Here is a 27,347-nt window from a genome sequence, read left to right on the forward strand (position 1 = left end):
GCCCATCTCTGGCTCTCCGTTTCTTTGTACTGTCGTTTCAACTCACGCTGCTTTGGTTCCCCCAGTATTCTGGCTTCATCTCAAATTGTCCTCCAGGCCCTGCCTTCTCTGTTCTCCGACCAGGAAATATTCTCCACCAGGGAAGTTCACTGCACACTTCCTTTATTATCACAGTGCCGACTTCCCTTCATTGTTCCATGTGCGACGCTTTCACATCTATTGTTGAACACATTTTGTCTTTTTAAAGTTGATTTATGTGGAAGACTGAATCTGGTCCCTATTACTTCAGCTATGTGTTACTTCACTTTAAGAAGCAAATAGGAAATAATTTGTATTTCATATCAAATTCCCCCAAATTAAATTCAGTTCAACTCAAATTCCTAGTCTTTTTGCAAAGATTTTATTGATTTCTGTTACTACCAATAAGTGGTTTTTGTATTAGTAAAATAATTTAAAACATTACAGCTTTAAATGTTTTCAAACTTAGTTTGTCCTTGTGTTCTTGTAATCATTAAAAAAATTAGAATTATTTTCAAGAAACAACCTCCTCAGCATTTTTGGCATTTCAAAAAGTAAATCCATACAAGCTGCAGTTTAAAACACAAGATGTCTTTTAAAACGGACGTGTAAAAAAAATGGTGAGTCGGCGGGATGAAGGCATCTAGATAACACATCTTTTTAAAAATTGATTAATGGGCCTCCTTAAGTACCTGAAGGTTACTTCAGTTTGGCTTTTCTGATTTTTCAGTTTCTCCAAGATCCTACCGGGTCGTCCTGCAGCCAGGGAAAGAGTCCTGCTGGTGGTAGCGAGCCCCTCCAGTAGTGTGACTCCAGGTGCAGCCTCGGAGCCAGCTTGAAGAGTCCTGCTGCACGCAGCATTCTGGGTATTGTAGTTTCCCCATCTCTAGAGCTGCGTGGGTCGTGTAGTGCGCGCGCGCGCGCGTCATCCCGGCCGGTGTACTTCCGCATCCTGCAGTCGTCACCTGTGCCTGTGGACTGTCCTCCAGCGGTTGTGGCCAGCGAGCAGGACGACCCCGGCTCCTGCGGATCCTTCCAGAAGAGTCCGGATTGCAGGCGTGGGCCACTCACAAGGTTCAGGCTTCAGCGGCTGCTCGGTCCTGGATGCGTGGAGTCTTCCGGAGTGGAATCAGCTGCACTGCCCATCTCAGAGGAGGGTCTCGGTGAAGACCCTCGGGTGGGGAGGGGGCCATGTGGGGCTGGGATGTGGGATCCAGTACCTTGTTCTAGACAAGCTGCAGGTTGGCCTGGCCCAAGATCTGCTTCCCAGGCTAGGCTGTAGGTGTGTCCCCTGCATTTGGGCGCTGTCTGGGAGACTGGATCTGGGGCATCCAGATGTCTCTACTCTACTCCCACTCGCCACTGAGATTGAGAGGTGAGGGACGGTAGCTATCCTCTACAGGAACAAACACCTGAACTGGTGAGGACGAGAGTCTTGGGTATTAGTCCTGAGGAGCTGCGCTCACCATAAATTTGGAAATACATCTTGCTCACTAGGACCCAGGTTCATGCCTGAGGATTGCCTTTGGGAAAAACATACAAAATTGCCTGATTGAAGGGACCGACAAAGACCAGGAGCCTGGGGCCATTGTTGAATCCTGGAGCCCTGGTGTGTGCCAAGGCTTGTGTGTGTGTGTGTGTGTGTGTGTGTGTGTGTGTGTGTGTGTGTGTGTGTCTTGGGGGGTTGGTCCTTGTACATGTTGTGGGCTTCTGACCTTGTGTGGCTCTCTTGAGTTTGGGGTCTTCCAAGAGCCTGAAGTGCAGCCAGGGGAGGATTTTCCCCCATGGCCCAGGACTTGTTGGCTGACTCCTTGATCCTGGAGATGTGGCCAGGTCTTTGCTTTTTCTTTAGCTCTTTAAGTGATCCGTACAACTCATTTTGATCATGTTCACCACCCCAAATTCTTCCCAGATCCATTTGCTTTCTCTACCCACCCATCCTTGCAGACTTTTTTCTTTCTTGTTTTTTTTTTTTTTTTTTTTTTTGGTTTTTCGAGACAGGGTTTCTCTGTGTAGCTTTGCGCCTTTCCTGGAACTCACTTGGTAGCCCAGGCTGGCCTCGAACTCACAGAGATCCGCCTGGCTCTGCCTCCCGAGTGCTGGGATTAAAGGCGTGCGCCACCACCGCCCGGCGGTCTTTCTTGTTTTAAAATCCATCAAGACTGATTTGTGTTGCCCAAATAGTCTTGAATATTTCACTGAAATGTGATTGGCTTACCAGGAGCTATAGATACTCATAGAGGAAACTGTCTCTTCCTCTTCCAGCAGCTAATAATTGCCAGTAGCTCCATACTAGGGGTGGGATTTGGTACCGAACTCCCGTCTCCATGCTGTGGTTTGCTCTGGCTTGGGCTTGCACAGGTGCTGTGCATGGCATTGTAACTGCAGTGAGTTCCTATGTACAGCCGCCCTGTTGTGGCCAGAAGTCATTGTTTCCTTATGGTCCCCCTCCACCTCTGGCTCTCATGCTTTCTGCTCCCTCTTCCTCAAGGATTCCTGAGCCTGGGCTGCAGGGTTTGTGATTCCCATTAGGGCTGAACAGTCCGCAGTTTCTAATTCTCTTCACCTTGGCCAGTTGTGGGTCTCTGTGTTAGTCATTATCTATTGCAAATAGAAGTGTCTCAAATGAGGGTGGAGAGAGATGCATTAATCTATGGGTAAGCCAGTAAGTCATCAGGAGTTGGCTTAATAGTATGTCCATTTAGCAAAATCATAGCAGTAGGGAATCCTCTAGGAACTATTGCATGTCTAGATAGGTTTTTGTCCTGGTAACCGGTATAGTTTTCATCTTTTGGAGTGACACTTAAATCCAAGCACAATGTGGTTGGTTACTCCCACGATGGCTTTGCCACTATCGCACCAGTGGACGTATCTGCGTATCTTGCCAGGACAGTCATTATTGTAGTTTGCAGGGCTCGTAGTTAGGTCCGATTGAGGATTACTTTTTCACTCTGGTAGCATGCATAGCATCTTTTGGCAGCTGAAAACTAGAAGAGAGGTGAAGCTTCCAGGTCAGTACCAGCTTGGTTTCTTCATGTTCTATGACTCAAATATGTGGTGTCTTCAGTAGTAGGGTCTTCTCATCAAGGTTTGGAGGGTCACCAAGAGCAGTGACAATACCTGTAATGTTTGGGGGGTGTCTTTGGGGCTAACAACTCCAAAAGACTTTTAATTTATTCATCTGTGGTAGCTAGTGATATTGTTATAGGAAACTCCATTTTTTTTGACACACACTATATATTTCTATTTATCATCTCTCTGTCTGTCTGTCTATCTACCTATCTATCTAGAGAGATACTAAGGCATCTATGGTAGTAGGTTTTCCACATGCGTTTTTCAAAAGACCTTTAGTGTTATTTATCCTTCTCTTCCAGGATTTATTATTTTTAACTTTACAATATGAAGACATTGCAATCATTTCCAGAAGTATAACAGCTCTAAAGTCCGTGGATTCAGAACCTAGATTTATCACTTGTAAATGAACTGTCCTGCTCCCAGTCCTCACCTCAAAGTATGGATTTCTTTGGAATTGGCTCTTTTCTGGAGCCCTGTGCCACAGCCTGTCTGTGAGTCTAGCTACTACTGCACTCCCCATTCAAGTCCGGGTTCTGGTTTGTCTCTTCAGAGTCACTTTGAACAAGGATGTTGTAGAACGCTCTCCCCTGAGCACAACACTCACCATCTTCATCAGAACAGTTCAGACTGCTTGTAACAGAGCTTGTTTGACTCAGTTTATGGGGCTATGTCTCTAAGTTTGCTTCCCCCATCCCCAAACACTACGTTGTCCTGGTTACTGCTTTGTGAGTTGTGACCTCTGGCGGGGTTTGGTGTGTTCCTCAGTGTCATATTAACTTTCCTGTCTTTTTGTATGAATTTTAGACTTTTTAGAATTTTGATGGAGATGTCTTTGTATCTATAGCCAAGGTTGGGGAGAGCTGACACCTTAAACATGTTGACTTTTCCTGCTTATTATATGGAATATGTCTTCATTCACTTTGATCTTTCATTTCTTTCCACAAAGTCTTGTAGTTTTCCTCATAGCCATCATAATTAAAAAATTATATTAATATTACTTTGTTTGGATGTTGTTCTAAACGTTGTGCTGTTTTCATAGCAAATTCCAGTGGTTTGGTGCTACTGTATAGGGAAGTGATATTTTATTATGAACTTTGTGTCTACGGGTTAAAATAACTTGCTTTAGGAGTTTGTTGTTGATTTTGTGGGATTTTTCTCCACAATCATGCCATCTGTAGAATAAGTCAGAGTTCTTTTTTCACTGACTACTTAGAATAATTCTCTGTAAGGTTCACATGTTACTTTTGGTTGACATGTCTTTTAAGTACTTTTTTTTATTCCACGAAGAGCTTCCCCCCCACTATTTTAATACTTTTATTTGTCGAGGGCATCTTATTTAACAGTAACTATAAATATCAATTCATCATTCAGAGCTTCTGGTTCTGTCATTTTCGTCCATATCCCCAAATGTCATGATCACACCTAAATGATATTTACAGTTTTCTAACATTATCTCATGCCCTGTTTATATTTAACTCTCCCTTGTTGTCTCCTTTCTTACTCAAGTGTGGAGGCCAGGACCCAATCCAGGTCACATACCTCATGCAAGGAATGATTTTTTTCTGTCTGTGATTGGGAGAAGATTGCCCTCGACTTCTTCCATTACTCAGCCAGAGATGGGGTTTGATCTCGTGACTGGCTCAGATCTGGGGGCTCAGATCAGTTAAGAATGGGCTGCAGAGATGCTCTCTGTCAGCCTGCCCACCTCACCTCTACCCTGTCTCCACCTCCTACTGAATCAGGAGACTGGGATAGGAAGGGCCTTCTTCCTAAGTGCCTTACACCTTTTTTCTTGTTTCTCAGATTGGACTCTGCAAGTAGACCCTTCTCTAGGGAGAGAGTTCTGGAGAGTGGGAGATGGCCCCAGGGCTCCTGACAACCAGAAACAAGGTAAGCCCTGCCATTTCTCATGGCCCATTCCTGTCTGCAGTCTTGCTGTGGGTGTTAGGCAGTGCCTACCCACATCTGGGAGGTCTAACCTGTCCTTCCTGGAGCTTTCTATAAAATTCCTTTGCTTCATTCACGTCAAAAGCATTCACTAAGTAGTTAACTGTGATCATCACATGGCTAACATAACAACAGAGGTTGTCTAGGCTTAGGAACCCAATGATTCCCAAGGCCTAAAGGATGTATATGAAGGCTGTGTATGTGTGTGTGTAAGACATGGAAGCCAGAAAGAAGTCAACCTTGGGTGTTATTCTTCAGGAGTCATCCATTTTGTTCTTTTGGGATGGTGACTCACACTGGAACCTGGGCTTACTGATTAGACGAGGCTAGCTGGCTAGTGAGCTCCAGGGATCTCATCTCCACTTCCCAGCACTGGGATTTCAGTACCTGGCTTTCGGCTGGGTGCTGGGGATCAGGCTCAGGAGCGTATGGTTTCAAGGTAAGCCCTTTATCAACAGCTGCCTTCCCAGCCTTCAGGATGGCTTTTGAAGGATTTTGCAAACTGGAGAGTTGGGAGAAGACATTCTTATAGGAATGTCTCAGGGAGTCTAGCCCTTCTCCGACATAGTGACTACAGGCCATCCTTTATTGTGTTGGAAGCTTACACTAGCCAGTAGCCTTTGAATACATTGGTTTCTCTGTGTAGAGGTAAAGATTCTATGCCTGCTGTCTATGTGTGGCACATGGGTAACTTTGCTTGTGTGGCCACCATACTTTGTGTTTGAGCTTTTTTTATATACACGCTCCTTGATTTATGGTGGGATGATGTCTTGAAAAGCCCATTGTAACTTGACTGTACTGTAAGTAGAAAGTGGATTTAATTCACTTGCTCTACCAGGCATAAGAGCTTAGCCTTACAGGGTACCATAGAGTACCAGTTACTTACCCTTGTGATCACGTGGCTCACTAGGAGCTGCACTTTATTACTACTGACTAGCACTGTACAAATGTAATGCTATATTGTGTGCTCAGGAAGAAATCAAAATTCAGAGAATAGTTTCTGCTGAATGAATGTGTGTAACTTTTATACTACTGTAAAATTAAGAGTATAGGTTGGACCATTTTAAGTAGAGGAACCATCCATACTTAAAAAATTGGAAGATGATGCTTAAAAGCCTGGATTGGACTGGGGTCATGGGTCAGCTGATAAAATTCTTGTCTTATAAGTGTGAGGACCTGAGTTTGATTCCTCAGAACCCATATTTAAAAAAAAAAAAGTAAGAGTCAGGGAATGCTGGAGAGATGGCCCAGAAGTTGAGAGCCTTAGCTGCAACTAGGTATGGTGGTGTTCGCCTTTAATCCCAATACTCAGGAGGCAGAGGCCAGTGAGTCTCTGAGTTCAAGGCTAGTCTGGTCTAGAGACTGAGGGCTAGGGCAGCTGTAACTCCAGCCCTGGGGAGTCCGACACATTCTCCTGGCCTCCCTGGGGCAGCTGCACCCATGCTCACATACATACATAGTAGACAGACATGCGTACAAAAGGCTAGGGGATGGCAAGATGGCTGCTCAGTGGGTAAAGATACCTGCTGCCAATGACCTGAGTTTGAGCCCTGTGATTTACATGGTAGAAGGAGAGAACCAAGTCCTGAAAGTTGCCCTCTGACCTCTCCACATGTGCTGTGGTATGCATGTACACACACACACACACACACACACACACACACACACACACACACACATAAATAAATGTTAAAAAAAATTGAAGTGTGGTGGTGGATGCTTGTCATCCCAGTGCTGAGGAGGCAGAGGTGGGCGGATTTCGGGGGCTCACGGCCCAGGCAGCCTGGCTTATTTAATGAGTCTTGGGCCAATGACAGACCTTGTCTCAAGAAACAAGGTGGACAGGGCTTGAGAAATGACAGCTGAGGTTTTTCTCTGGCTGCCATGTGCATGCACATGCACCCCCATACATATGAAGTACGTGAACACACACACACACACACACACACACACACACACACACACACACACGCACACACACACGCGCGCACACACACACACACACACACACACACACACACACACACGGTCTGAATCACCTGCTTCTTTAACAACAAATCATTCTGTACTGATTAGACAACCTAACAGCTTGATGTAACTCAGGATAGTTAATATGTATCAACCAGCTGAACAAACAGCTGCTAAGGAGCACTTTTATGTTTAATATATTAGCTACACAAATATTTATTGCCATTTTTGCTAATTGAGTTTTGCTTTGTGCTATAAATATATCAAGCATTAAATGTTTTTGAGAGAAGATCTGGATATTATCATTTTTTGAGGTTTTTTTTTTTTTTTTTCAATACAGGGTTTCTCTGTGTAGTTATGGGACCTGTCCTGGATCTTGCTCTGTAGACCAGACTGGCCTCGAACTCACAGAGATCCACCTGCCTTTGCCTCCCGAGAGCTGGGATCAAAGGTGTGCGCCACCACCGCCTGGCGATCTTATCATTTTTCTGGGGTCAGATGGCAAATATTTGATTTGCATATTCCTAGATAAGTTGAAAATTATTGGTTTTGATATTATTAGAAAGAAACCAAGAGCTATGTGCCCCCCTCTTTTGTCAAATCTTCTTTTTGACAGGCTCTCGCTATGCAACCCTGCTGGCCTGGAACTCACTTGTAGACCAGACTATTTTTAAATTCACAGAGATGTACCTGCCTCTGCCTCCCAAGCCTCCTAAGTGTATGCAACCACACATGGCCCCTAGAGACGTGTTCTTGATCAACAGTGGTTTTTGAAACCACAATTGTATTTTCAGTTACTCTATTGTGTATCAGATCTGAACTGCATAGGAAAATCTGACCTGTATATACATAACATGATACTTGAAGAATTTTGCTTGAAAGTTGAGTTATAACATTAAAGGGCTGGTAGGTATAGGATACTAGTTAATTAGAAATCAATTAATAGCCTTTCATTGAATCTTAAGGTTTTTTTTTAAGTCTGCTGCAAATTATAATATGTTTTACAAACAACAATAACCATAGTTCAGGTTCCATTACTACAAAGTTCCCCATTTGGTTAGAATACTCATCGTTAGAATTTTAAATTTAAAAAATGAGGGCTAGAGAGATGGCTCTGTGGTTGAGAGATGTGCTGGTCTTGCTGAAGACCTGGCATGATGATTTGCAACCATCAGTAACTTCCTCTTCTGAATTTGCACCAGGCATGTACGTGGTGCACAGATATACACATATGCAAGACACCCATACACATGAAAGTAAAATAAGTATATCTTTAAAAATGTATTTGGATATGATTTATATACTGTGAAGTTTACCCATACGAAATATGCATTTCAGTGGATTTTAGTATATTTTCAACTAATGTGTATCAGATTGTACAGCCTTCACTGCCAAAATGTTTTCATTACTTCCAAAAGAAATCCTTTATGCTCAGGAGTTATTCTATGCTATATTCTCTTCTCCCAGCTCCTGTTAACTACTATCATGGTTTGAATAGGTGTGGCCCCCATAGGCTCATAGATTTGAATGTTTCATTATTAGGGAGTACTACTTGATCGGCATTAGGATGTGTGGCGTTTTTTTGAAGTAGGTGTGGCTTATTGGAGGAATTGTGTCACTGGGGGTGGGCTTTGAGGTTTCAAGTGCTCAAGCCAGGCCTAGTGTCTCTCTCTTTCTTCCTGCTGCCTGCTGATCCAGATGTCTAACTCTCAGCTACCTCTCCAGCACCATGTCTGCCTGCATGCCACTATGTTTCCCTTCATGATGATAATGGACTAACCTCTGAAACTGTAAGCCAGCCCCAATTAAATGTTTTCCTTTATAAGAGTTGCCATGGTCATGAGGTCTCTTCACAGCAATAGAACACTGACTAAGACAACTACTAATGTGCTTTGTGTTATATGGATTTACTTGTGGATATTTCATATACATAAAATAATTCAGTTAAAAAGAATGTGTAATAAAAGTGTCATAGGAGGGAAATCAGGTTTCTGGTCTTCCCACCAAGCAACCAATGAGCTGACAGACTATGAGCAGTCAAAACCAACTTTAGTAGAATGATAGTCTAGTCAAAACTGGAAGACACTGTTGAAGGAAAAAGTTGATGCTTAGTGGCAAGAGAGTGTTGTGATATTTTCAGCTGCCTACTATTGGCAGAGTTTCTCTGTGCCACCAGCCGCTCTCTAAATAATCACACAGAGACGTCTTATTAATTATAAATGCTTGGCTGATAGCTTAGGCTTATTTTTAGCTAGCTCTTATAACTTAAATTAACCCATTTTTATTAATTTATGTGCTGCCCCAAGTCTCATTTACCTCATGTGGGTACTTCCCATCCTGTTTGCTCTGAGTCTCATGGTATCTCCTCCGACTCCACCCTTCTTCCCAGCATTCTCTCTGCCCCGAAAATCCTGCCTGGCCATTGGCCAGTCAGCTCTTTATTAACCAATGAGAGTAGTACATATTTAAAGTGAACAACAGGATTATTCCACAGAAGCCTACCTACCCTTAAGTTGTCTGCTTGCTAAGTGACCATGAGAAAACTCAGCACACAGAGCTAAGGGAACCACAGACACAGAGCCAAAAGAATTGAAGTCAACAATGTTTTAGCAAATATTGAATTCAGTAAAGAAAAATTATAAAAGGAAAGAATACAGAAATTCTAGAGTAGTAAAATATAATAACTCATGTGAAAATTACATCAGAGGAGTTCAGCAGCCTATTAGGTAGATGTACAAAAGACTCTGGAGACAGTTCAGCTGAATATCCATTCTAAAGAGCAAAGAAAGCAAGACAAAATAAATAAATAAAAAACCAGAGCCATGGGGCACCACAAGGTGTACTGATGCACACAGTGGAAACAGAAGAAAAGATACATGGAAGAGGCAAAGAAACGATTTCTAGAAAGTCTGTGAAAGAAGATCTGTACATCTAAGAAGCCCAACAAACTCCAAACAAGATAAACGTTAAAAAGAAAATCCACACCATGATTTTAATATTCAGACTGTTACAACCCAAAGACAGAACTGTGGAAGCAGTTAAGTGAGAAGTGATTCATTTCCCACAAGAGATCAGTGTGACTAAACTGATTTCTTATCTGAAGCCATCACTACTCTGTGAGCCTACCAAGTTGGTAAGGAAGGAGTAAAATTATCTCTTCTCTTGACACCTGATCCAAATACCTTAAAAAAGTGGAATACTTCAGTAATCTAAATATTTGCCTCAAGATCCACATGTTGAAACAAGATAGGGTCTTTGGGAGGCAATTAAGCCATGGGCAGAACATGTATAAAGGAGTAAGATTGTAATGGGCCTAAAGGGAACTAATTTGGGCCTTTGTTGCTTGTTTGTCTTGTCTTCCTCTGAGGACAGTGTTTGTCCCCTGTGGAGGATAGAAAACACCATCTTAGAAACAGACCAAGCCCTCCACAGCACTCCAGTTGCTTTCTAGCACCACGAGAAAGAAAATTTTCAGGCATTTTGTTAGAGTCTCAAGAGTTGAATAACATTCCCACAGAAAGAAGATGGTTAGAGTTAGTGTAAGTGTTACAGCTCTGAAGGGAAAGGTGTCCTGACAGTTGGAAACCAAGGAATACCTAACAGCTCTGAAGGGAAAGGTGTCCTGACAATTGGAAACCAAGGAATACCTAACAGCTCTGAAGGGAAAGGTGTCCTGACAGTTGAAAGCCAAGGAATACCTACAGCTCTCAGGGGAAGGTATCCTAGCAGGCAGAAGCCAAGGATTACCTACAGCTCTGAATACTTTCCCCAGCAAAGTATTACAGTCCTTGCTCCAGGAAATGTTTCTCTGATACAAGTATAATAACTCTGCTCCAACGGGGTGTGTGTGTGTGTTCCTCAGTGAGGTTGTCACAGTTCTGCTCCACTGTGCTCTGGAGAAATGTTACAGCTCTGCTCAGCTTCTCCAGAGTGTAACAATTCTGCTCCAGCAAGGGAAAGTTTCCGCAGCCAAAGTGTTACACTTACTCTCCTCCACTCCAGTGAGAGCTCTGCTCTGCTCTGGCAAAAGTTGTTAATCTCTGCTTTGCTCTGCTCAGCTCCGGGGAAAGAAAGTCTTTACCACAAACCTCACTCAAGAGATTTATTGGGGGCCAGGCAGCGTGACACACGCCTTTAATCCCAGCACTCAGGAGGCCGAGGCAGGCCAATCTCTGTGAGTTCGAGGCATATTTCACGTGGCATAATATTTTCAAGGCTCATTCTAGAAAACACACATCAGAATTTCCTTTTTAATGTCTGTGTGTACCACACTTCACGTCTCCATTCATCATCAGTTGATAGACAGCTGGGGTTTTCTACCTTTCAGCTTCTGTGAACAATGCTATTAGGAACATTGTTCTGCAGTGTTCTTAGTTTGTGCTTTCGATTTTTGGGGGCCTGTAGACACACAGATGGAATTGCTGGATAGTGTGGTAATTGTACTATCAAACCATTTTCTATAGAAATGCTATCATTTTATGTCCTCGGTGCAAGGTTTCAGTTCCTCCATACACTTTCATGACTGTTTCCTTGATTTTTGATAAAAGCTATCCTAATGTTTGCATGTTAATGCTGAAAAACTGAATTCATTAAGACTGAGGACAAGTATAGAATGTTTATTTTCTCCACTCATTCAATGTAATACTAAAAGTTCTAGATAGAGAAAAAAAAAGGAAGGAAAAAGAGGTGAAAACATACAGATCATTAACTAAGAACTAAAACTGTTTATACTCTCTTGGGACATGATGGTCCCTATAGAAAATCTCTGGGAATTTAGCAGAAAAACTCTGTAGGGCTAGTGAGTGAGTTAGGTCAGGTTGCGCACAAACAGCTGTATCATATACCATGTATCTCACAGCAGTGACTATCCCTTCAAACTTCAGTGTCGTCAAGATCACACACACAACACATACTGAAATTCTGAAGTGTAATTAAGAACTTTTTAGGATCTCCTTTTGCTTGTTTTGTTTCTTGAGACAGTTTCTCTGTGTAACAGCCCTAGCTGTCCTGGAACTTTTTTTGTAGACCAGGTTGGTCTTGACCTAACAGAGATCTACCTGCCTCTGCCTCCTGAGCGCTGAGATTAAAGGTGTGGACCACTGCAACTGGCTACCTTGTAGGATTATAATGCTGGAAATTACATTTTGTGAAAGAAATCATAACACACACGCACACACATACACACAGAGCCGGGGGTGGGGGGTGGGGGTGGGGGTCTGGAAAATTTGACATAGTAAAGAGGTCAGTTCTCACCGTGTGGATGCACATGGTGTGCTGGCTAGGTTTGTGTCAACTTGACACAAGCCCTAGTTGTCTGGGAGGAGGAACCCTAGATTGAGAAAGTTTCTCCATTGGAGGGCTGTGGGAGAGCCAGTGGAGCGTTTTCTTGATTGGTGATTGATGGCAAGGGCCTAGCCCATTGTGGGTGGTGCTGCCCCTGAGCTGTTGGGCCTGGGTTCTGTAGTCTGGGTAGGCAATGTGGAGCAAGCCGGTAAGCAGCACCCTTCCACGGCCTCTGCGTCCATCCAGGTTCCTGCCCTGTTTGAGTTCCTGTCCCGGCTTCCTTCAGTGATGGACTACAATGGGGAAGTGTGAGCCCAATAAACGCTTTCCTACAAACACATCTTGATTTTGGGGCATGGTGTTTCATTGTAGCAATAGGAGCCCTAACTAAGATATATGGTAAACAGAAATTCTGGTAAAGTTACAACAATTTTTGTTGTTGTTTGTAGGTATTTACAAGATTCCTCTAAAACTTGTATAGGAAGGCACAGGGTGTTTAAAAATAGCTAAAGTAACTTTTTAAGTGAAGTTTATTAACAGTATGTACATGTCTAATCCCAGTACTAGGGAAGCTGAGGTGGGAGAGTTGGACGTTGAGCTAGCGTGGACAGCATAGCCAGAACCCCTTCAAATAAAATAAAAGTAAGATAAAATAAACTGGAAGGATTCAGTCTTCTTGATTTCATGCCCTGCTATACAGCTGCAATAATTAAAACTGGTGTTTGGAAGGGCTTGTATATGCCTAGATCAATAGGGCAGAATAGGAAACCCTGCATTTCTGGGTTCCACGTACAGGCCTGGCATCCACATGGAGGGAGTTTTCTCCAACATACAAAAGCAAGATTCAGGGTAAAAGGGCCTGTAAACTTCATGTGGTTGCACCAGGTTGCCGCATTGTAACCGTCTTGGACCCGGATAGTGACTTAAACTGGTTTTAACTAGGCTGGTTCTTTCATGAGCAGGAATGTGTTTTTGTTATAGGCATTAATGGCTTTCCATGACGTGGCTGTGGCCTTCAACCAGGTGGAATGGGAACTGTTGAGTCCTGCTCAGAGGATCCTGTACAGGGAAGTGATGCTGGAGAACTACAGCCACCTGGTCTCTCTGGGTAAGGCCATCCTGTGTTAGGTCTCAGAGTTTACCTGTGGGCATCCTAAACATCTGTGTAGCAGCCAAGGTGTTCTGTTCTTTTGAATGTCCATATTTTGTAGTGAAGTTTTCTCTCTCTCTCTCTCTCTCTCTCTCTCTCTCTCTCTCTCTCTGGTGTGTGTGTGTGTGTGTGTGTGTGTGTGTGTGTGTTTGCAATGACTGACAATGTATTTCTAGTCCTCTTTCTAGGCTGCACCCTTCAAATATGGGAGGAACTTTATTTATCCAAGCACAGGGCATGATCACCCTGCTTCTGACCCAGAATCCCCTGCCCTCGTTCATTCCTTCTCAGCATTCTGGTATTCTTTCCCATCTCTGAACTTCCCTTCTGGGTGTGTGGCATTTCTTACACTACCCTGGAGTTAAGCCGCTAGCCTAAGGTCTTTTTGGTTTTGTTTCTTGCGACTAGGAATTGCATTTTCCAAACCCAAACTCATCTCACAGCTGGAACAAGGGGCAGAGCCCTGGAGAGATGGCAGTGAATGCCTTCTGGACCTTTGTCTAGGTAAGTGGAAGACTGGGCAGGTGATGATGCTGCTGGGCACTGAGGAGCTCAGCAGGCCGGGAAGTCTACTCTGGCATGCTAGGGGGAGCTCTCCTCCCAGGGCTCCAGGGAAGGCTGTGTAGCATCCCCTCCCTCTTTTCCTCCCTCCCTTCCTGCCTCCCTCCTTCCCATGCTTACCAGGAGAGGGCTCTTCTGGAGCTCTACCTCATCAGGGCGCCTGATTTCTCTGCTTGGTGCCAGCAGCACCTTTAGGTTTCTTCTTGTCCTCTTCCCAGACTCACTTTTGATCTTCCAAACAGTACCCCCTCTACCAGACTAACTAGGCTGCTCCTGCTGAGTGCTTTTCCGTTTCTGTTCTTGACTCGGCAACTGCTGTACACCACACCCATCCTGTAGATTCCCATAACTTTGTTTCCTTTGTGATGGCTTAATCAAGATCACAACAAAATGTGAAGAACTGTAGCAATCTGTCAGCCCTGTGGGCTAGGAGCCCACTGTCCACCAGGGGGCAGGCTCGTTCCTTCTCAGGCTGGCCTGCTTCTCCACCTCCTCTGTTCACATTCTGTAGCTGCCTTTGCCTTTTAGCCTTCAGATACCACGTGGTTTGCATGTTTGTAAATTTCTTCACTCATTGTGTGCACCCCCCCAGTTCCTGGCAATTAAACATTGTCACTCTGTACTCTTTTATGACATTGTGGAAGTGTGCAGGAATCATAGCCAGACTGAAGAAGCTGGTTCATACATGTTTGTAGCCTTGGATGGATTAGATATGCCAAACTGTGTTGAAGCAGGTAAGAGAATGCACTCTAGTGGCAGTGTGAGAATTCTTTGGACACATCCTTACCAACATTTGGTATTGTCTGACCTCATTCCCCCATCTTTTTGGACGCCCATGGGGTAGGTAGCTAATATGAGCATCTTCTCATGTGATCTGTGCCCCCTTCTGAGAGAGAGAGTTGACTGCTTTAGACATTTGCCCACTTTTCAGTTAAGTTGTTTTTTTTTCTCTTTTGTTATTGATTACAATTGTAGAATTTTCCCTAAAACATTTAGGCCTATATGAATAAATATGTAATTATTCATATAATTTTATATGAATATTAGAATGTATAGGTAAATTTCCATCTGGCTTATCCTTTTTCATTCATTTATTTTTACTTTACTGACATTTAAAGAATTTTTTTGAGACAGGCTCTCACTGTGTAGCCCTAGCTGGCCTAGAACTCCCTATGTAGACCAGGCTAGCTTTATACTCATAGAGCTCTGTCTGCCTCTGTCTCCTGAGTTCTGAGATTAAAGGCGTATACCACCATGCTCTTATTTTTGTTTTTTCCTTCTAAATAAATCATATGGATGTTATGTTTTATATCAAATTTTGACTTTGTAAAAGAATTTTATCATCTGAGGCATATTAACATATAATAAAATGTTATTAAGATATGAGTATTAAGAAATAAGGCATGTTTTAAAGGTATAATAAACTGTATTGAAAGTGAAAATCAATACGTTTTGTTACAACTGACACAGTGAGCATGTCCCTCATTCCCACTCTTTCCATGTGCCTTACCACAACTTCTGCTTTCCAACCCTCCTTGTCCTCTTGTTTCTTTCTTTTAAAAAAGCAGAGTATTTTTTATTAATTCTTGGAGAATTTCATGCACACAGACAATGTATTTTGATTATATTCGCCCCCATTTCTCTCCTCTCACTCCTTCCAGGTCTCCCCAGCACTTCCCAACTTCCTGTCCTCCTTTTCTTCCCTTTTAAATATAACCCAACAAGTCCTGTTTGCGTTGCCCATCTAGTCATGGGTATGAGGCCATCCATGGAGTGTGGCAGACCTACCAGGCCTGCTCCTTAAAGGAGACTGACTCTCCCTTCCTCAGAAGCCATCAGCTGCCAATAATATCTCCTCCTTTCTAATCTGTTTTCCCTGATTATAGATTTGTTTGAATCTTCCAAAATTTATGTCCATTGATTCATACAGGATATAACTGTTTTCTACACTTAGCATTATTACTTGCAAATTTATCCATGCGGTGCACATCAATAATTCATTTTTATTAGTGAGTAGAGTTACTTTATATTGATCATAACTTACTTAACTACTGACTTGTATCTTAGTGTTGAGCATAAATAGGGTGTGTACTTCTTAAAATGACATCTAAATAGGGCCCAGAATCTAAGCCAATTCAAGATAGAATAAAAAATATCACTCATCATACCAAGAGCCAGGGAACTTGAAGATGACAGTGACATTCAGCTGACGAAGGGGGGATCAGAGGTTAGACTTCAGGGTCTGGTGGATGCAGGACTGTGAACTTAGCATTTAGCTGAGGTAGGAGAATGGCAAGTTCAAGGGAAGCCTGGGTTATAGAGTGAGTCCAAGGCCAACCTGAACAACTGTGAGACCTTCAAAATAAGATATAAAAAGAGGGCTAGGGGCATAGTTCATGAATAGAGCACTTGCCTAGCATGTACAAGGTCATAGGTTCAATCCCTAGTACTGAGTAAAAAAGCATCCCAAGGATTTTCAACCTATTACAGTGCACTTGAAACAAAAGTATAAAAATACCAGCAAAGAAGTAGTTTATGTAAAAAATAAATTTGCAGTTGTGTTACTGAAACATACAACGGAAAATATGAACTCATTGGATGGGCTTAGCTATAGAGTTGGAATGATGAATAGAATCTGTGAACTTGTTTATGTCTTAAGACAGAGTTGTGCCGGGTGGTGGTGGCACATGCCTTTAATCCCAGCACTTGGGAGGCAGAGGCAGGTGGATCTCTGTGAGTTTGAGGCCAGCCTGGTCTCCAAAGTGAGTTCTAGGGAAGGCACAAAACTACACAAAAAAACCCTGTCTCAAACCCCCCCCCCCAAAAAAAAAAAAACAGAGTCTCACTCTGTAGCCCAGGCTGGCCTTGATCTCATAGGGATCCACTTGCCTCTGCCTCCTGAGTGTTGGGGTTAAATATGTGCACCACTATATCCAAGTGGAATTGGTGGACTTGATTCCAGAACAATAAAATATCATAAATCTGAACAAAGAAAGAAAATAGACTGAAAAAAGAATGATTTCAGTGACTTCTGGGATAAAAACCAAGAAAACAGCACTTATGTCATCAGAATTCAAAAAAGATGCTGAAAAATATTTGAGAAAATCATGGTTGAAAACATATCAAATTTTGCAATAGATATAAACATATAGATACAAGAAGCCATAGAAACATTAAATAAATTTATATGCATAAATACTGAGACACATAATAATTACAGTTCTGGAAACTAAAAACGGAAAAAATCTGGAAGGCAGCCAATGAGAAAAAAATGCCTTCCTGATAGAGGATTTTTCATGTGAACTAATTAGGCCAACGAGGACATGGCAAGAATTTTCTTCAAGTGCTGAAAGGATTGTAAATTCTATACCTAGCAAAACTATCCTTGAGGAATGAAAGGAAAATGATACATTGACACTATAGAAATAAAGAATTTGTGACACATACTATGTTAAACTGTAGGTAAGGAAATTCTTCAAAGAGAAGAAAATGTAAAAGAAGTAATCCTGCTCTCATCCACAAGATCAAAAAGCAAACCCCCAAATAACAACAACAAAAAAAGACCATTAAAAATAAGAGAAGTCCTGAAGCAGGAGCATTGGAAAGGAGAAAAAAATAATGAAGAGAACCAAAATGGCACTACAGTAGAGTGTCATTTACTTCTAAATGGTCCTATTGATGATTAAATCTTAAGTTTACCTTTAAAAAACAAAAAAGGTATGATAAGAGTATGGAAGATAAAGAGACCTAAGTGAGGGTAACGTTTTTCTGTACTTCAAGTGGTAAATGTCGACAGGTCTACTGTGGTTCTTCCCCTCATGTGGGCTTTTCTTTGTGCCTTGTGTGTTAGGATTAGGCTATTTCTGTTTACTACTAACAGAAGGAAGAGTGGGGTGATAAACACCAAGTAAATTGCAAACTAGGAAGACAAATACCAGTAACGCTCAAGGCTCACAAATAATCCCCTTGGACTTGTTCTGCTCCCAGGCTCACGGGCAATGGCCAGGTCCCCCACCAACTTGAGGCAGGGCTTCCATTCCTAGGATTCTGCCAAGCCGCATCCCATGCCATCAGCCAGGAGCAGAATGCCTTCCCGGAACCACTGTTGTACCCTCTGAAACCAAGCACTGAGGTCCGATGACCCCCTCAGTTTGTGGACTTCACGTCTGTGGTGGAAGTGACTTTGATTTGATCTGGGGGGTCATTCTCCCCTTTTTGAAGCACAGTGCATGTTTACATCAAAATGGCTCTGCTAGAAAAATTAAATACTAAAGAACCCAGTTAGAAAGTGAGCGGACCAGACAGTTCTCAGAAGAAGAAATACAGGTGGACAATACACGTGTGAAGCAGTGTTCAATCTTTAGCCATCAGGGAGCTGAGAATTAACGGTGCTTGGGATTCCATCTCACCCCTGTCAGAATGGTTATCATCAGTAAAAACAAAAACAAATGCCAGCAAGTGCAAGTGAGGATATGGGGCAGAGGAACTTCTGCATGCTGCCAGTGAGAATCTAAACAAAAGCAACATCTATGGAAATCAGTATGTCATGTCCTCAAGAAACTAAAAATTGAACTATTATGTGACTCAGCTCCATCACTCCTGTATATACCAAAAGGATTTGCAGGCACATGAGTGCAACTGGGAATCATTATGTTCAACAAAATAAGCCAGAGTTAAAATACAAATAGTGTATGTCTTCTTCTCATATATGGAACCCAGATATAAAACACTCTCTCTCTCTCTCTCTCTCTCTCTCTCTCTCTCTCTCTCTCTCTCTCTCTCTCTGTGTGTGTGTGTTTGACAAAGCTTAACAGGGTATCAATCATAAAGGTGGGGAGGACACTTAAGAGAAGTAGGAAATAGAGAAAGTAGTGGAACACATGTAATAAGAAAGCAGCAGTTGAGGAAAGAACCAGCTAGATAGAGGTGGTGGAGGGAAGATAGTGGAGGAGGAAATGAGAGGATGTAATGACCTAGATGGATGAAGGTGCTGTGATGGAGACCCCTTACCTAAAAAATCCGTAATACTAAAAGTGGGAGTTCTTCTGTCCAGAGCCGTGGAACCCAAGAAGTATGCCAGCCTTCCTTCACCGTGTCCTGTTTTCCTGTTCTCTGTTGGCTCCAACTGCAGTGTTTCTGGTGCTATAATCCCATGTCCGTTGCAGGCTTCTGCAATTACTGTGGTTATATGGTGCATAAAAGGCTGTTTAGCGACATTCTTAGTGTTCTCTTTAGGACAAGCTTTCTTATCTTCCCAGTATGCATAAGCTGAGAACTTCCTTTTTTTTTCTTAACAATTCAATTAATTTCTTCTTGCATGTTCCATTAAGTGGTAAGGATAATCCAAGCTGCAACTTTAATACTTCGCTTAGAAATCTCAGCTAAATATTTCATTGTGTATAAGTGCTACTCTTCCACAGAAACTGGAGTACAGTTCAGAAACTTGTTTTCCGTATTTCTTACCATCACTCCCTTTAGTGGCAATCTAGGCCCCTTCAGTGTGTACATCACAACTTCCCTAGCCTCTGTCACTCAGTTCTGAAGCAACTGCGATGTTTTTCCACGTGACAGAAATGTGTACTTGTTGGTACCAAAAATCTCTTTTTCTTCAGAAAGACAGCACCGGTATCAGTAGGATGGAGGTGTTCCTAACTGTAGGTAGGGAATTGGCTCACACAGTTGTGGAGGCTGACAGTCCTCATGATTTGTAGTCAGCAAGCTGGATTTCCACAGGAGTGATGCAGTTCCAGCTCCAAGGCATGTGCACCAAGGCTTTTACTTGAGTTGGGAAGTTGAGGAATGATTTCTAAGTAGGAAGGCACTCAGGAGAGGAATTCTCTTACTGGGAGAAGATCAGTCTTTAGTTGTGTTCAGGCCTATGCTTGCTGGGATGAGAGTCACTCATGTTCAGGAAGGCAAGCTCAGTTGCTTTCAGCTGAAATTTGCCACAGTACTACACTGCTAAGTGAGCTATGAGGGAAGGTGCTGCGCTTCTCTGGGAGCTGTGCTTAGATCAGTCACCACGTTTACACAAGGCACACAACAGTTCCTGCCCCTGCTGCTGAGGACACAAAAGGACGTGTGGGGGTATTGGTAAGACAGGGCAGGGGGTACCCTTTTCCTCCTTCAAACCACAGGCAAGTAGTCAGCACTGTATACCCAATTTCAGCTGTTAAAAACTCAAGAATTAAAGAAACTCTGTGTGTGTGTGTGTGTGTGTGTGTGTGTGTGTGTGTGTGTGTGTGTGTGTGTGTTATTTGATGCCAAATATTGAACCTAGGGCCTTGTGGATGACAAACAAGTTCTCTACTACTGAGCTATAAATATCTGGTAAAAACTAGAAATGCAAGCAATAGCCAAGAGTTATGTTAATATGGGCAAGCTAGCTTACCAAAATAAATGAGTTTAGTGAGCTGAATTAGAACACACTTCCTGATAAGAAACTGACCGCAGTAGGACCTTTGGTGGCGAGGTCTAGGGACCAGGCTGAAAGTTAACTTCTACAGTTTGGAAGGCCGGGAGGAACAGCATTAGTAATTGTAAAGAAGAGCTTGTTCAACCAGCAGGGACACCAGAGAGCTGGCTCACTGAATAGTTTTCCTAGGAGGAAGAACAGTGGGACTTAGGTGCTAGGAAGGGGGGGCTTCATGGTAGTTATTCCCCACCCCCCAGTCTTTATTGGCCATCTATTTATTTATTTCTAATAAAAGTATTTATTTCTTTATTTATTTTACATCCTGGCCACAGTTTTCCCTTCTCCCTTTCCTCTCAGTCCCTCCCCCCGCTTAGTTCCCACCCCCAGTCCACTCCTCCTCCATTTCTGTTTAGGAAAGGGCAGGTCTCCCATGAGTATCAACAAAACATGACATATCAAATTGCAGTGAGACTAAGCACCCCCTCCCCCCATGTATTAAGGCTGGGCAAGGTGACCCAGTATGAGGGGTAGGGTCCCAAAAGCCTGCAAAAGAGTCAGAGACAGCCCCTGTTCTCACTGTTAGGAGTCTCACTAGAGGACCAAGCTACACAACCGTGACATATATGCAGAATGCTTAGGTCAGCCCCATGCAGGCTCCCTGGTTGTCGGTTCAGTCTCTGTGAACTCCTTTGAGCCCAGGTTAGTTGATTCTGTGGGTTTTCTTGTGGTGACCCCTCTGGATGCCAAACTCTGATTTTAGGTCAGGTCAGACAAATCACTGATGCGGGTCAGGGCTCAGGAAACATCTCTGGTAAAAGGTTCCACAGTATGTATTTTAGACTGTGTGGATGTGTTCCTTGTGATGACTCCTTTTTGATATTGGACTGTGAAAGGGGATGTAAGTGGCACATTAATAATTGACTATGGTCCAACAGCAATCTTAAACAGTTAGGAGACCTGTTGCCGATGATTCATGAAATATGTCTCACCTGTGTTGGTCATAAAGAATCAGGTAGGTCTAGAAAGGCTGGACATTCTGAGTCCTCAGTCAGAGCTCACTGGATTTTATAATCAGCTCCAAGTAGACAAGAACCAATTATAGTGGGACAGGTATACTGATTTATCTCCTAGGCAAGTACGGTTATTAGAGGGGAACATTTCTCTCTTATGACTTGAAAATCCAAGGAAGTCTCAGATTAATTGGGTTACTTGGAGTCAGATTCCTTTTAGGGGTCGCCGGTCTAGGCCATGGCGCCTCACTTCACTGCTGAATCCCTGCTCGCTGATAAGAGAGACCCAGCTTGTTTTCCTCGTTTGCTTATGGGTGAGGGAGCATTCAGTTCAATATCACACGTGGTTCTCTAAGATGGTTTTATACTGCCTCTCCCATTTGGGGAAACCTTTAGGGAGATGACTTCAAACTAGTCACTTCCTCATAGAACAAAGAAAATCAATGAAGAAATAACTCATTGAGTAAAAGCAAGTATTTGTGGATGTTCATGCCACCATGAGTGACTAGTTGTAGTAGTTTACATGCTGACATTTCCCATGAAGCTTTTCAGTGTTTTGGTTTCCTGACGTTCAGAGCTGTGTGAAGACTATTTGCAGTAGAGTACGGGAGATAGGCCTGTAAGGGGAGTGTGTGAACCCCTCGGGAATGACTGCTGGGGAAATGTTACTGTCCATGGGTGTCTCTGAATCTAACCACTGCTTTCTCTTTAGCAGAACCCAGGACAGAATTAGAGTCCTGTCTCTCCTGCCCGATATCCTTTGCTAGTCCAGAAGTCCTCAAAGTGTGTGTGCTGAGTGGACACCCCCCTCAGACTTTCCCAAGCCCACAAGCAGGCAGCAACCTCCAGCCAGAAGCTCCAGACTATTCTAGCAGTAAAGAAGACGAAGAGGGAGACAGCAGCGATGCTCTGTTGCAGAGAGCAAGTCCTTCGAGGATCCTGAAGACGCTCTTTAGCCCGTGTCAAGGGCAGGCAGTGTACTGGGTAGACAGCAACAGGAAACGAACAGACCTTGACCTGGCCCCAGGAGGGATCCCTGAGAAGGCAGGCACAGTGTCGACCGGATCCGACGAGTCAGAATCTGGAGCAGTCATACATGGAGCATTTCCATTAGGGCTTAACGCTGCTGCAAGCCTGTTCAGCTCTCAGAAGCATCATGGATATCCTGATTGCGGAAGAGGCTTTTGCCAGAGGTCAGACCTCTTGAAGCTCCAGAGGATGCATGGAGGGGAGAAGCCTTACTCATGTTCTGAGTGTGGGCACCAGTTTACTCAGAAGGCCTCTCTCACCGTCCATCAGAGGAAACACTCCGGAGAGAAGCCATATGTGTGTGGGGAGTGTGGGCGAGGCTTCATGTATGTATCCTCTCTCAACAACCACAAGAAGATTATTCACTCCGGAGAGAGACCCCTGGTATGTCCGGAGTGTGGGCGATGCTTCCGCCAGAAGGTAGACCTCCTTCTCCACCAGAGGACTCACCTGGACAAGAAGCCCTTCGTGTGTCCGGAGTGCGGGAGAGGCTTCTGCCGGAAGGCCTCGCTGCTGCAGCACCGGTGGAGCTCACACTCGGGCGACAACCCCTTCCTGTGCTCGGTGTGTGGCCGTGGCTTCAGGCTGCTCTCCAGGCTCCTCACTCATCAGGTCACACACTCGGGGGAGAAGCCCTATGTTTGTGCTGAGTGCGGCCAACGCTTCGGCCAAAAGGGCACGCTCATCCGACACCAGAAGACACACACCGGGGAGAAACCCCACGTGTGTCGCCAGTGTGGCTGGAGTTTCACCCAGAAGGTCAACCTCATTAGGCACCAGAGGATTCACACAGAGGAAAAACCTTACCTGTGCCCCGAGTGTGGACGAGCCTTTGAGTTCAAGTCCCTCCTCACCAGGCACCAGAAGACACACATGGGGGAGAAGCCCTACGTGTGCCCCCAGTGCGGCAAGGGTTTCAGCCAGAAGTTCAACCTCATCGGGCACCAGAGGATTCATACAGGCGAGCTACCTTTTCTGTGCCCTGAGTGTGGCCGTGGATTTGTAAAGCAGGCCACGCTGATCAGACACCAGAGGACCCACGCACGGTGGGAGAAGCCTTACCAGTGTCCCGAGTGTGGACGAGCCTTTGAGTTCAGGTCCCTCCTCACCAGACACCAGAAGATACACACAGGGGAGAAGCCCTACGTGTGCCCCCAGTGTGGCAGGGGTTTCAGCCAGAAGTTCAACCTCATCGGGCACCAGAAGACACACACAGGGGAGAAGCCCTATGTGTGTTCCCAGTGTGGCCAGAGTTTTAGGCAGAAGTTCAATCTCATTAGGCACCAGAGGATTCACACAGGGGAGAAGCCCTTCTTGTGTGCTGAGTGTGGGCATGCATTTGGAAAGAAGGTCTCTCTCATCAGACATCAGAGGACCCATGGGGAGCAGAAGCCTTACCAGTGCCCTGAGTGTGGACGAGCCTTTGAGTTCAGGTCCCTCCTCGCCAGGCACCAGAAGACACACACGGGAGAGAAGCCCTACGTGTGCCCCCAGTGCGGCAAGGCTTTTAGCCAGAAGTTCAACCTCATCGGGCACCAGAGGAGCCACACGGGGGAGAAGCCTTACCCATGCCCCCAGTGCGGGCGCGCCTTTGGCTTCAAGTCTCTTCTCACGCGACACCAGAGGACACACTCTAAGTAGGAGCTTCCTGTCAACTGCACGTGTGTGTAAGGGACTGGATATGGGATGTCACACCTCACCTCTGTCTGGAGGACTCAGTCTAGTCCACAAAAAGCTGTTTGGGCGTGGCCCCGGCTTTAACTCTGTCCTTGTTATACACACATCAGCAGACCCGCTCTGGGAAGAAGCCGATGTGTGCAGGGATTGCTGGGGTCGGGGTGGGGTAGGGGTCTCACCACCACAGACCTGGGAGGAATAAGTGTGGCCATCAGCTCCTAGCACAGAGGTGTTTGTCTGTCCTGTTCCTTCCTTTCTCCAGGAGCAGGAAGCTGGCAGAGGTCACTGGAGAATGAATGTCCCATTTTCCTGAAATGGAATAGGGGGAAAGTCCTCACTTGTTGATGGAATCGTTGGTGTATGGTTGACTTTCTTCAGTTAGCAGTGTGTGTTGGTTTTCTAGGGCTCCCTAACAAAATACCCCAGGCTTAGGCAAAAGAAATTTACTTTGCCAGGTATGTGGAACCCGGGAGTCCTCTCCCAGACCGGCTCAGGTGTGGCTCCTGCCTCACCTCTCTATTGACTGGTGGATGGCTTCCTGTTATGCTGTGCTTCCACAGGCCGGGTCTCCTTTGCACAGGCTTTCCTGGTGCCTGTTCCTCCCAGACAGGGCCACACCAGAGGACCTTGTTCAACTTTGATAACTTCTTTAAATGCCCTGCTCCAAGTTATATCACATCAGAGGTGAGGCATCAGTGTTTACATTGTGGGGAATATGATTCAGTCAACAGCTGGCTTTCTCCACAGCACCAGAGTTGTTATTTGGAGATACAAAATACATTCACGTCATCCCTAGACCTCAAATCCTTAACTCATTCCAGCATTAACTCTAAATTGAAAATCTCTAATATAAATATCTAAATCAAGTATGGGAAGGGCTTTAAGTCCAGTTCACCTGTAAGCCATATTTCTATTTGTAATCCTATGAAATCCAACATGAAATTTGCTTCCAAATTCCAATGGCCAGACAGGTTTAGATATTCTTATTCCAAAAGGAAAACACTGGAAAGACCTGAGGAATGATGGGTCCCAGTGTCAGGTACAAATTTAGCAAGGTAAATTCTGTGGGACCTTAAGTCTCAAGAATAATATTTGACACAGTGTTCTGTCCCCTGGCTCACAGGGGTGACGGGTAATGGTGTGTGAGCCGTGGACACTGAGGAGACACATTTGACCTCACTCCACATTAGTAGTAATCCTGATTTATGAGTTTATTTGGAACCACATTTCCCCCTTTTTCTTCTCTCTCTCTCTCTCTGTCTCTCTCTCTCTCTCTCTCTGTCTCTCTCTCTTTCTCTCTCTCTCTCTTTCCCTCCCTCCCTCCCTCCCGCTTCCTTCCTTCCTTTCTTTTTTCTTCCTTTCTTCCTTCCTTCCTTCTTTTCTTCCTTCCTTCCTTTCTTCTTTTCTTTCTTCCTTTCTCTCTCTCTCTCTCTCTCTCTCTCTCTCTCTCTCTCTCTCTCTCTCTCTTTCTTTTCTTCACCAGGCTGGCCTTAAACTCACAGAGATCCATCTGCCTCTGCCTCCCCCAAGGGTGTGAGCTACCACACCAAGCTCTTTTTTATCCTTTTTAATTTTTTTTTAAATTTTTTGGTTTTTTGAGACAGGGTTTCTCTGTGTAGCCCTGCCTGTCCTGGAACTCATTCTGTAGACCAGGCTGGCCTCGAACTCACAGAGATCCGCCTGCCTCTGCCTCCAAGTGCTGGGGTTAAAGGCGTGTGCCACCACCGCCCTACACTCCCCCTGTTTCTTGAGGATGAACACATGCTCGTGGCTTGGAGCCCCACTAATATTTTCTTTAGAATCTCAGAAGCCCTATAGGCTGTCTTGGTTTTGCCCCAGTCTCTTTCCTTGTCCATCCAGGCTAGAGAGTGCTGGGTGAGATGGCTGACAGACTCTGTGGTTTACACTCACACTAATCTTTTAGAAATGGTTTCTAGCCACCTACTGTTCCCTCCAAAACACACTTTCATGGCTTTAAAAAAAAACTATATGAATAAGGGGAGAATTTTCCAAATTTTAAAGTTCTAATCTTTTTTTTTTTTTGCTCAACAATCCCCTCAATTTATCTCTGTCCTCATGCAGTAAGGGCAAATAAGGCCATAGTTTGGTCATCCATGTAGAAATCTCATGTGAGTATTTTGTACTTACATTGCTTAAAATACCTCCATTTGGGGCCAACAAGATGGCTCAGCAGGTACAGGCACTTGCCACAGAAGCCTGAGGATCTGAGTTTGATTCCTGGAATCCACATAGAAGTAGAGAACCAACTCCACAAATTTATCCTCTGACCTCCACATATGTGCTGTGGCAGTGCGCACCCTTAATCATAACGACAATAAATCCTCCATTCTGCGAAACACTAGGATTCAGTTCAGCCAAGTTCCTTGTCACTATATAGCAAGGATACCAGTTTTAATACCAAAATTTAATTAATTTAATTAGGTATGCCTGATTCCTGAGACCTCATCAGGATCACCTTACACCTGCATCTCAAACAGGTCTAGCTGCCACATGTTGTACAATTCCGAGCTACTAAGACATTTTTAGGTTATGACAATAGCCCACTCTTGGTTCTAAACTCTGTATTTGCTAGGGTTCCCATAGTACTTCCCTGGTTCTTTCTCTTCCTTTTCCCCATTCTCCCCCCAAATCCCAAACCTTCCTACCTTCATTCTTCTTTTGAAACAGGGTCTCATGTAGCCCAGGAAGGCCCTGAACTCACTATGTAGCCAAGCCTGGCCTTGAACCTGATGCTTTTACCTGCACTCCCCAGTGCTGGGTTGCAAGTATGTGCCACTGTGCCCAGCCTTTCCAGTCTTATAAGGACACTTCATATTGGATTAGGACCACACCTTATAAATTTTTGGGCCTCTTTAAATGTTCGGTCTCCAAATACAGTCACATCATCAGAACTTTAATACACGAATTGGGCTTGGAGAGCAAAAACAATTCAACACAACACGATTCCCTCTACATCTGTAAAAGTTGACCAGCCATCAACTCCTGCCATAAGGGGTCTTCCTGACCACTCCTCTCCCTTCTCCACAGCGGTGAAGAGGGCGGAGAACACTAGTAAATGCTCCGCTCTTCTCACGAGGAGGGAGGACAGTTGCATTTTCTCACCACTCATGAGATAGCTGACTGCTTGTTACACCGCAGTCCTCTCTACTTCACAACCTTTTCTTTAAATAAACTGGTTCTCTACAAAGCTGCA

General features: G+C 44.2%; 1 protein-coding gene across 8 annotated transcripts; it reads left to right on the plus strand.

Annotated features, from left to right (window-relative positions):
* Positions 1-928: 928 nt before the first annotated feature.
* Positions 929-27,347, plus strand: Znf169 (zinc finger protein 169). 8 transcript variants are annotated; one of them, XM_052727392.1, is made up of 5 exons: positions 929-1,195; positions 4,897-4,983; positions 13,273-13,399; positions 13,850-13,945; positions 22,140-27,347. In XM_052727392.1, the coding sequence occupies exons 2-5, from the start codon at positions 4,951-4,953 to the stop codon at positions 24,095-24,097; spliced, it is 2,214 nt and encodes a 737-aa protein (XP_052583352.1). In that variant the 5' UTR covers positions 929-1,195; positions 4,897-4,950; the 3' UTR covers positions 24,098-27,347. The 8 variants fall into 8 exon arrangements, with proteins under 8 accessions (XP_052583352.1, XP_052583350.1, XP_052583357.1 ...); XM_052727390.1 differs by having other exon boundaries at positions 929-1,181; XM_052727397.1 differs by having other exon boundaries at positions 929-1,181; positions 22,143-27,347.

This window comes from Peromyscus californicus, unplaced genomic scaffold (assembly GCF_007827085.1).
Source record: "Peromyscus californicus insignis strain IS unplaced genomic scaffold, ASM782708v3 Scaffold_8__1_contigs__length_139910024, whole genome shotgun sequence".
Lineage (NCBI taxonomy): Eukaryota > Metazoa > Chordata > Mammalia > Rodentia > Cricetidae > Peromyscus > Peromyscus californicus.